General features: G+C 43.2%; 2 protein-coding genes and 1 pseudogene across 3 annotated transcripts in view; 2 read left to right on the top strand and 1 right to left on the bottom strand.

Annotated features, from left to right (window-relative positions):
- LOC308165548 (glycerol-3-phosphate acyltransferase 2, mitochondrial-like) overlaps positions 1 to 2,118 on the top strand; it is a gene marked incomplete at both ends in the record, with an annotated part of 17,692 nt that extends 15,574 nt beyond the window's left edge. Inside the window, 6 exons of the mRNA XM_080539697.1 lie at positions 344 to 421; positions 550 to 666; positions 826 to 946; positions 1,301 to 1,369; positions 1,597 to 1,652; positions 2,002 to 2,118. Of these exons, the coding sequence (XP_080395823.1) occupies positions 344 to 421; positions 550 to 666; positions 826 to 946; positions 1,301 to 1,369; positions 1,597 to 1,652; positions 2,002 to 2,118 (558 nt within the window). The remainder of the gene's footprint in view (positions 1 to 343; positions 422 to 549; positions 667 to 825; positions 947 to 1,300; positions 1,370 to 1,596; positions 1,653 to 2,001) is intronic.
- Positions 2,119 to 3,891: 1,773 nt separating this feature from the next.
- On the bottom strand, positions 3,892 to 7,277 carry LOC308165549 (oxaloacetate tautomerase fahd2, mitochondrial-like; annotated as a pseudogene). Its single transcript has 5 exons — positions 7,226 to 7,277; positions 6,933 to 7,095; positions 6,700 to 6,808; positions 4,251 to 4,338; positions 3,892 to 3,954 (listed from the first exon to the last, which is right to left on the bottom strand). The product of its transcript is annotated as an oxaloacetate tautomerase fahd2, mitochondrial-like (transcript).
- A 22-nt stretch (positions 7,278 to 7,299) lies between these two features.
- Positions 7,300 to 8,947, top strand: LOC308165550 (uncharacterized protein; the record flags this gene model as incomplete). Its single annotated transcript, XM_080539698.1, has 2 exons — positions 7,300 to 7,563; positions 8,939 to 8,947. Coding segments are annotated over 2 exons (273 nt in total), but the record flags the coding sequence as incomplete, so codon positions are not given.
- Positions 8,948 to 9,336: the final 389 nt, after the last annotated feature.

The following is a 9,336-nucleotide window of genomic DNA, read 5'->3' on the forward strand; positions in this document are numbered from 1 at the left end:
TTGAATCTGTCTGCTATAATGTAATGACAAATGTTGTTTTCCTATTGAGGGAATATTCTCTTGCATAACTTGCAAAGACAAAGGGCAAAGTTGATACAATCTAAAAATGGCAGTTTCCCATTTACTGCCATTGACTTCTGATTCAAAAAAAATAATAATGTTACGAAGAATCTTTACAGGTTACAGATGCTCTATGAAGTTACATTACATACAGTCCATTTAGGTTACATGGAAGCCCTACAATTGGGTTACAGAGAGTCCTTTACAGATCAACATCTTTAACAGAACTCTCTCTCTGTCATCTGTCATCTGTATCTCTCTCTCTCTCTCTCTGTCTCTCTAGCCATGTCAGTCTTCTCACAGCTTTGCTCTGGATGCAGTGGACAGTCTGGTACGCTGTGGCGTCCTTGTCATGGAGGAGGTGAGACACACACACACACACAAAGTTTCATACATTGATGCACACATTTATCATCTCACTGTAGGGGCCTATAACTGAATTTCAATTTGTTCACTTTCTTCCTTGGTTCATTCCTCTCCTGTGTGTAGGTGGTCAGGGACAGCCCTATCTATGGTTTCTGGAAGAACTCTGAACTGGAGGGCACTCTGAACTGGAGGGCCTCAGATGACCCAAACCACAGAGAAAATGACACACGCTCCTACAAGGTACACACACTCGTACACACACACACACACACACACACACACAGAAACCTATATATTTGTATGTTGAGTATATACAATATTATAATATGTATAAAATAAACTTCCTATCTCTACACCCTCAACCCCTCTCCCTGTCTCTTTCTCTCTCTCTCTCTCTAGTTGAGTCAGCCCTCTCAGTGTCCAGAGATGCTGTTCTTCCTCTGCAGTCTTCTGGCTGCCCAATTGAGGGCACTAGGCTGGGCCATAGAGGGACTGCACCTCCTACACACACCTCTGCCAGGTGTGTGTGTGTGTGTGTGTGTGTGTGTGTGTGTGTGTGTGTGTGTGTGTGTGTGTGTGTGTGTGTGTGTGTGTGTGTGTGCCTGTCTGTGTCTGTCTGTGTCTGTCTGTCTGTCTGTCTGTCTGTCTGTCTGCATGCATGTCCATCCATCCATCCATGCACAAGTGGAATATTTGCTGTTTTTTTAGTACAGAGCAGGCATGTGCATTCCATTACGCAAATGTTAGCTTGATAATCATACTCTGTTCAAAGGTAATGGGATTTGTATCCTTTAACGATGGCCACAATTACAGTGACTAAATCAATGGAGACCAAAGAAAAAATGTGTGTAAAATGTATGTGTGACCCCTGCAGAGGCTGTGTGTGTGGCCCTGATACACTCCCATCTGTGTGACTTGGCCAAGAAAGACAGAGGACACTATGGTGAGACTACACACACACACAGCAGACTCACTGAGGGGGCTGTAACATGAAAGTGGAAACCTGTCAATGTAATACACAATAGATAAACCGCATTAGTCACACTGTGCCACCTTACCATGAGGCTACATATTGATTTAAAGAATCTCAAAACAGCTCTGATGTTGAGCTGAATACAACTTTGAACCAAAGACATTTACAGGTGTGTTTGTTTTTGTGTGTTAACATAGACAGTTGTTCAGAGGAAGTGGCACGCACCACGGTCAGGACACTGACAGACCTGGGGGTAAGTATGTGTGTGTGTGTGTGTGTGTGTGTGTGTGTCTGTGTCTGTGTGTCTGTGAGCACGTGCATGTGTACCCATCCTGCTTGTGTTAGTATGTTATAAATATTATTAATAATTAATATCAGTGGCTTATGAGGATTCGGGTCAGAGGTCTGATATATATTATTATTAATAATTAATTGATTGCATTTATATAGCGCCTTTCTAGACATGCAATGTGCTATTATTGTAAGAGGGGTAGAACTCACCTCATCAGTGTAGCACCCACTTGTGTGTCCTTTGTGTCATTGTGGATCCAAATGTTAATCCATAAGTTGTTGCATTTATTCCCGTGTGTGTTTGTCCTCAGGTACTGGTAGAGGAGCAGCAGAGCGGGTGTGTGTTCCTGGGAGTCAGTCCTCTCTTCCAGCTGACAGTCAACAGACAGAAACTACATCACTTCATCACCCAGTACCTCTACGATTAATACACCTTCTTGTTTTGTTTTGTTGTACAACATTTGTTGTTTTACATTCAGGTACATTAAGCAACGCTCTTAATTTCTTCATGTTATCAGGTGTTGAGTTTTGAGTTGAATCTGGAGGTGATCTCTAAAATGTTATTGGAATGAGTCTACAGTCGAAGGCAGTAAGATGCACTTACGCAGGCTAAATAAAGGTTTAATGTTTTAATTTTTGGTTAAGAAATTAAGTTAAGAAATTAAGACAAGATTTGTTTTTCAGAGTGAAATATTTGTTTTAGTATAGTGTTTCTAAGGACATTTTGTCAATGTTGTTTGTTATTTGTTCATAATAAAACATGTTGTTTTGTACCTGAGTGCATTCACCTTAACTTGTCTGAATTACCCATTAGAAGCTGGAGGAGTCATACATGTTAAGCACATTAACAATAGTAAAACTGTAGGGTGTGTCAGCAATGATGTTTAATGTTGACATACTTCTACAGGTAAGAATGGTTTATAATCAACAGTTGTACGGCTGACTTTAGTGTTGTATAAGTTATAAGTAAGTTAGTAGTCTTATTTCAGGGTGGCAAGGCCTTCTGTTGACCAAGTAATGTTGGCTCGTAGTTTCTTTTGAAGCCTTACTTTTCTAGTTCCTCTTCTGGAGCCACCATATAAAAGTGTACTTTCACCTGAAGGAGAGTTTTATAATTAGCTTTATTGTGTCTGTGTGTCCTTCACTAAGCCTGCACGTGAGAGCACAGGAGAGAGAGGGGAGGACAACCACCTCAACAAATAGAGATTCTAATCTCCTGGACCTATATTTCCCTACTTTTGTGTGACAGATAAAGATTACCGTTCTAAATGAAGTATTTATATTTCTACATTGTCCTGAATAAAGTCCATGATGTGCTGAGTCATGGCTCAGGAGACTCTACAGTGATGATCCCTCCAGAGAGATCAATGTATCCAAATTAGAGAGGAAAGGAGCCTGATTCATTTCTGAATGAAGCTGATAAATGGTGGATATTTTTGTGGTTATGAGAATAATACACATGGGAAAATGAAAAGCAGTTGTGTTAAGAGAAAAGCTATTGTGAGACTGCAAGAACACTCCAGTTGTGTTCCACACTGGAACACCACTGCCCCCTAGTGTTAGCCTTGACAGAGCTGGCAGTGTATTACATCTCTCCTCTGCCCTTGAATCCTGAACAGCCTCCAACTCTAGCACACGCACACCTTTTGCATTTAGATGTGTTTGCCACATACATTATGTGAGTCAGGTATTTAAGGCCTGAATTTCCCCTCAGGGATCAATAAAGTACCTCTCTATCTATTTATTTCTTTTGGCCAGGTACGTTGAAGTCGGACAGTAGATTTAATTTGATTAAAAAGAAATCATCACAGGACACGCATGTGAAGAAAGTACTTGATTTTATAAAAGATATCCAGTCCATTCTACAAACAAAATCTATTGATTTTTATAGGAAAACATGCACCATTTAGATATCAATCTAATTTGATAAATGTAATCAGTTTAGCTCAACATTACTCAGTGATCTTATGACACTGACAGTGATTGCACTTGGGTCCATAATGCGACCAATCAATCGCAATCATTCAATGACTGACAGGAGATATGACCAATCAGATGGCTGTGATTCAGACCACTGTGTTCTTTATGGCTCCCACTTGGTCTGATGACTGACAGTAATTGCACTTGGGTCCATAAAGACACCAATCAATTGCAATCATTCAATGATTGACAGGAGATATGACGAATCAGCTGGCTGGGAGTCAGACCACTCTGTTCCTTATGGCTCCCACCTGGTCTATCTGACACTCCACCACATCTCCTTTCTGAAACACACAGGGGAATTCTCCATTAGTCCTTACATATGCTGAAGTCTACATCAACCCATAAGCCCCATCTTAAACACCTGCATATTGATATGAAAGGGTCAGACAGATGTAAGCAATATGGAGGTACTAGAGCTAAAGTTTCTTCTTATAGGCTTAGTGGATATTTTTGTCAAATTGAATACACCATCTTTCCGATTTAGACATGGGGCAGTAGCTAGGTGTTGGTTTGGTAGTCAACAGAAGACACTAGAAAAGATGTAACCACTACACCACGGGTAGTTTGCTGCAATCACCTTGAGGAAGACTGGTGGGTCCCGGAACACACCCACACCTGGAGGAGTACCGGTCAGAAACACATCACCTGGACTCAGCGTCACAAACCTAACAGGACACAAACACATAGTAGATGCATACAAGAAACACAGGTTGGGTTAAGCACACTTCAACAAACACTACTACTCTGTTCCATTGCCTGTGTGGACTCAATTGTAAGATGATTTGATTTGATTTGATTTGATTTGATTAATTCATGCTTGCAGTGGAGCCAAGGCCCCACTGAAAAACTGCAGAACTTACATAGATATGACACACAATATTAGCAGCACAACAATTACACAACAATTTTAAAGTTTTAAAATATTTCAAGGCGGCAAAGCAAGGGCAGGTAGCAGTCATGGTAGCCATGCTGTATTATGTGTGAGTCTAGATATTGTCATTGTACAGTCTAACTGCAGTATGCAGGGTTGAGTTTTTCAGCCTGCTGGTTTTGGCCTTTGGTTCAGCCAGCTTGTGCTGGTTCCTCAGTGTCCTGGCAGTGCAGCTGCCTCGTGTTGGAGGTAGCAGGTCATGCAGAGGGTGTTGCTCGTCATGCATGTTCCTGACCAGCTTCACTGCGGCCTCCTCCCTCCTTGTCTGGAGTGATGGTAGGGGTTGTGAGATCTCACCAGCTCTCCTTCTGATGATTCTGCAGGCACGTGTCTGGACTCGCTCTAGCTCAGCCTGTTGTTTTTTAGAGCAGCCCACCAAGAGCACTGAGCTGTATTCCAGACACGGCCTGATGAGAGTGGTGTAGATGGTGATGAGGTCATCCGCAGGTAGACCGTGTCTTGCCATGACCGTGAGATAGTGCAGCCGCTTGGAGGCAGTTTTTATTGCCTTCTCAATGTGCACATCTCCAGTCAGCTTTTGATCCAGATGGTATCCCAGATACTTCCTGTCCCCCCAGCATCAGCGGGGGAGGTTGTGGTGGGTTCTGGGCAAAACATATGCGCAGCTCAACCGACTTTTTCCCATTGAGTGTCATTTTGTTCTTGGCTGCCCATTCGTCCAGCCTTTGTGCCTCCAGGGGCATTGATGGGTCTGACATGATGTTGGATATGGGAATTGCTCTCGACAGCGCAATGTCATCTGCATATCCCACATCAAGAGTGTCCTCAAACATAGCATCCCGGGTGGCCATATAGAGGAGGAAGACATATGGGGAGGCTACCCCCCCTTGTGGCACCCCAGATGTGACTTCGATCCAGGGGCTATGAGCCCCATTTGCCACCACTCTTTGTCTCCTCCCTGTGATGTAGCTGTGTATCCAGGCTGTCAGAGATGGGCACAGTAACAAGTCCAGTATGTTTTGCATCAGGGTTCCGTGGTCAATTTGGTCAAACGCCTTTGACATATCTGCCAACAGTACTCTCACCATTGTTGGATTGGAGTCGGTTTCAGTGAGCCAGGTGTGCATTGCTCTAACTAAAGCCGTTGTGGTGCTGTGCTTGGGTAGATATGCATATTGGTTTTTGCACACGTTGAGCACAGTGGGCATGAGCTTTTTCAAGACAAATCTTTCTATTGTTTTCCCTACACAAGAGGTTAGGGAGATGGGACGCCAGTCTGAGATTGAGCCAGGGTCTTGGCCTTTGGGTATGGGACAGACATTTGACTCTTTCCATATATCAGGGACACACCCCTGTTGGTAAGAGCAGTTGGCCAGATGTGTGATGACCGGAGCCAGGTCTTCTGCCAGTTCTTTAAGCAGCCAGGTTGGAATACCGTCCGGCCCACTTGCTTTCCGGGGGTCCAGCCGAGTAAGGGCTAGCTTCATCTCACCTAACAGATGTCACTTTGTGTGGGGGGTCCAGGTAATGGGAAAACACAGTAGGGTGTTGTTTTAGTCCATGACTTGGCAAAGAAGTTGTTCAGCGCTTCTGCAACTGTGTTTTCTTCAACTCCCTGTATTGTGATTCTTGCATCGGGTGATTTAGTTCGTCCTAGGCCTTTGTTTATAAAGTCCCACCACTGCTTGGGGTTCTTTTTCTTTAGATTTTGCATTTCATTTTTATAGTATCTTGTTTTGGCCTTGTGGATAAGTCTTTGGATGTAGTTTCTAATTTCGTTCCATTTTCCAACTTTCCCCCATTTGTTGTAGGCTTTTTGTCTTTTCTTTATAGCCTGCTTTATTTTCTCCGTCATCCACGGTTTGTCCGCGGTTGTTATTTTTTTCTGTCTCACAGGCAAGCATATGTCCATCGCTGTCTGGATATAGTTGTTAAAACTTGCTACTTTGGTGGTGATGTCCTCAACCTCGTAAACAGCAGACCAGTCAGTCATAGCTATGCATGTTGCAAGAGCCTCTTTTCTTTCGTTCGTCACTAACCACCAGCTGTCAAGATAGGGCATCATTATGATGTATTAAGCCAGCTCCATTAGTGTTACGAAGGTGACCTGTGTATGATAACCAACAGTCCTTACTGTGAGACCCAGGCTACCAGCTTCTCTGTCTTAAACATCAATTGGTCTGTGTTGCTGCTTTGGACTGTTGCTCCGTTCACCAGACAGTGAACACCCAGTTTATGAGGGTCTGATTGACAACAAATACACAGAAAAACAGCCATGACTTTCTAATACATGATTAAAAGAGTACTATTCACAAACAATTACTCTTTCACAATGTGCTCCTGTACTTTATCGCTGTCTTCTCTCACCGTTCACAGCAGCGGTGGTCACTAAGGCTGGACCAAGAGGGCAGAAGCTGTCAAAGGTTTTTCCCAGCAGCCACTGCTTCCCATTGCGTTTCATCTGCCAATCACGTGCGCTGACATCATTAGCCACTGTAAACCCAGCCACGTAGGAGAGAGCATCCTCTTCCTGAGAGAGAGTTTATGTTTGTGTGTGTATGTGTATATTATTGAGGGAGACATTTAGTTAAATATGGTAAAAATTTGTAATTAGTGTCATACATCATAGGCATCATACCTAGAGGGTTTATCAAACTCACCTTAACATCCAATCACAAAGGCTAGCTCCACTTCCCAATCCACTTCCTTCAATCAACAGAAACAGAGAAAATGGTTTATCAGCATCCAGAACAGCGACGCCTTCGCCCTCGTCTACGCCGTGGACGACCCCGAGTCCCTGGAGGCCGTCAAGAGCCTCCGCAACCAGATCCTGGAGGTCAAGGAGGACAAGTACACGCCCATCGTCGTCGTGGGCAACAAGTCGGACCGGGGGGGCGAGAGGCAGGTGGCGAGCGACGACGTCCTGTCGACCGTGGAGATGGACTGGAACAACAGCTTCCTGGAGGCTTCGGCCAAGGAGAACGCCAACGTGCTGGAGGTGAGAGGGAGGAGAGAGAGGGAGGAGAGAGAAGAGGAGGTGAGAGAAGAGAGAAGAGGAGGAGAGAGAAGAGAGAGGGAGGAGAGAGAAGAGAGAGGGAGGAGAGAGAGGGATATACAAAAAAGACATTATATACAATATTATAAATATCTGTTTGTTATATAATATTCGTTGATGAACTACTTTGCTGCGGTACCTATGTAATACCACACAGCTTGATAGGTACATACTGTGCAGTGTATCATTCATAACTGTACATAGGCTACACATATCATAATATCTTATCACTATTGCATGGAACATAACTGTCTGTACATATACATATCTTATGTATCACTATTGCTATATATAGCCTATATATAAACACATTATGTTACAAATATCAGTCTTATCCACTGTATCTAATTCAGCACTGAAGCCTGAAGGTTGAGCACAGTGTGTGCCCCCTTGCTACCTCTGCTGATATAAAAGAGAATTGCAGCCTTGGAGAAAAAGATGGCAGCCGAATCCCAAGGCAAATACACAGGCACACACAGAAATACTGCAAAATCGCTTTATACTAACTCGATTTTGAAAATGTAAAGATGCTGGGTGGTAGAACGCACATATCTAGGAAAAGTCATGAAAGGAGGGTCCTGACATTTGATCGAGTGCAATGTTAGAATTTTTTTGTACTCACTGGTGCTGTTTAACACCTCACGGCTTTCCTAGTGTTAAGGGTACACATAACACCTCCTTCTCCACACGGCCACGCTGCCAATAATAGCTGAGACAGAGCAAAATTTGGCAACCTCTTTGGCCTTTCTTTTAGACATTGCAGGAATTCTCAGACCCCTCATGGTGCATTTATATACATGGCCCAGACTTCCAAATACAAGTATGCTGAATTTGCACTTGTACCCAAAGCTGGTTATTGTACCAAGCAGTGGTTGGTATTTGATATACTTGTCCTGGAAAGTCTGGTCCATGTACAGGTCAAAGGGGCAGCCTACTTCTACAATCAGCACCTCCTTGTGGCTGGTGTCAACAAAGACAACATCAGGTGTATTTGGGATGTTGGAAAAAACATCATTGGCAAAACCAAACCACTCTGGTAACACTCTGGCATGCTTGTACATAGCTGCGCTAGATGGTAAGATGTTTTGTACTGTATCAGACACAATGTCCACAATACGGTCATGACGAGCTATGTACTGGTGTTTGTATGCATTACATCCATTTGTTATGTAGGGCTGTCCCAAACGACTATTTTTCTAACGATTAATCTAGCGATTATTTTTTCGGTTAGTCGATTAGTCTAACGACTAATTTACCGATATATTTTTTTACTGTTCGATAAAATACAAATAACAAAAAGATATATTATCATGTGTAGGCCCCTTAATTTCCACCTCACTGCTATGTTTAGCCAACTTCAATGCCAACATGGCCATTTAGAAGTCTGTCCATCACCACAACACATAGCTAGCTAGTAGCTACATAGCTAGCTAACGTTACTCTCGCTGCTATGTTATGATTAGCTAAATTGATGCTAACGTAGCATGCGAGCTACGAGCTAGATAACGTACAGTAGGTGCGAGCACCACAATGACAATAGGCTACCGTAGCTAGCCAGCTACATAGCTAACGTTACTAACACCAGAAGACAAGACATACAAACTGTGGTGAGCTACATTGCTTGTGTAACATTAGCTAGTAGCTATCCATTTTTCACTCATACAAAAAAAAGTGAACAGAAATACAAAGGTGACTTACGGTGGTGCTATCTTGCGG

This window comes from Nansenia antarctica (assembly GCF_963989245.1).
Source record: "Nansenia antarctica genome assembly, chromosome: 9".
In the NCBI taxonomy this organism is placed as follows: Eukaryota; Metazoa; Chordata; class Actinopteri; order Argentiniformes; family Microstomatidae; genus Nansenia; species Nansenia antarctica.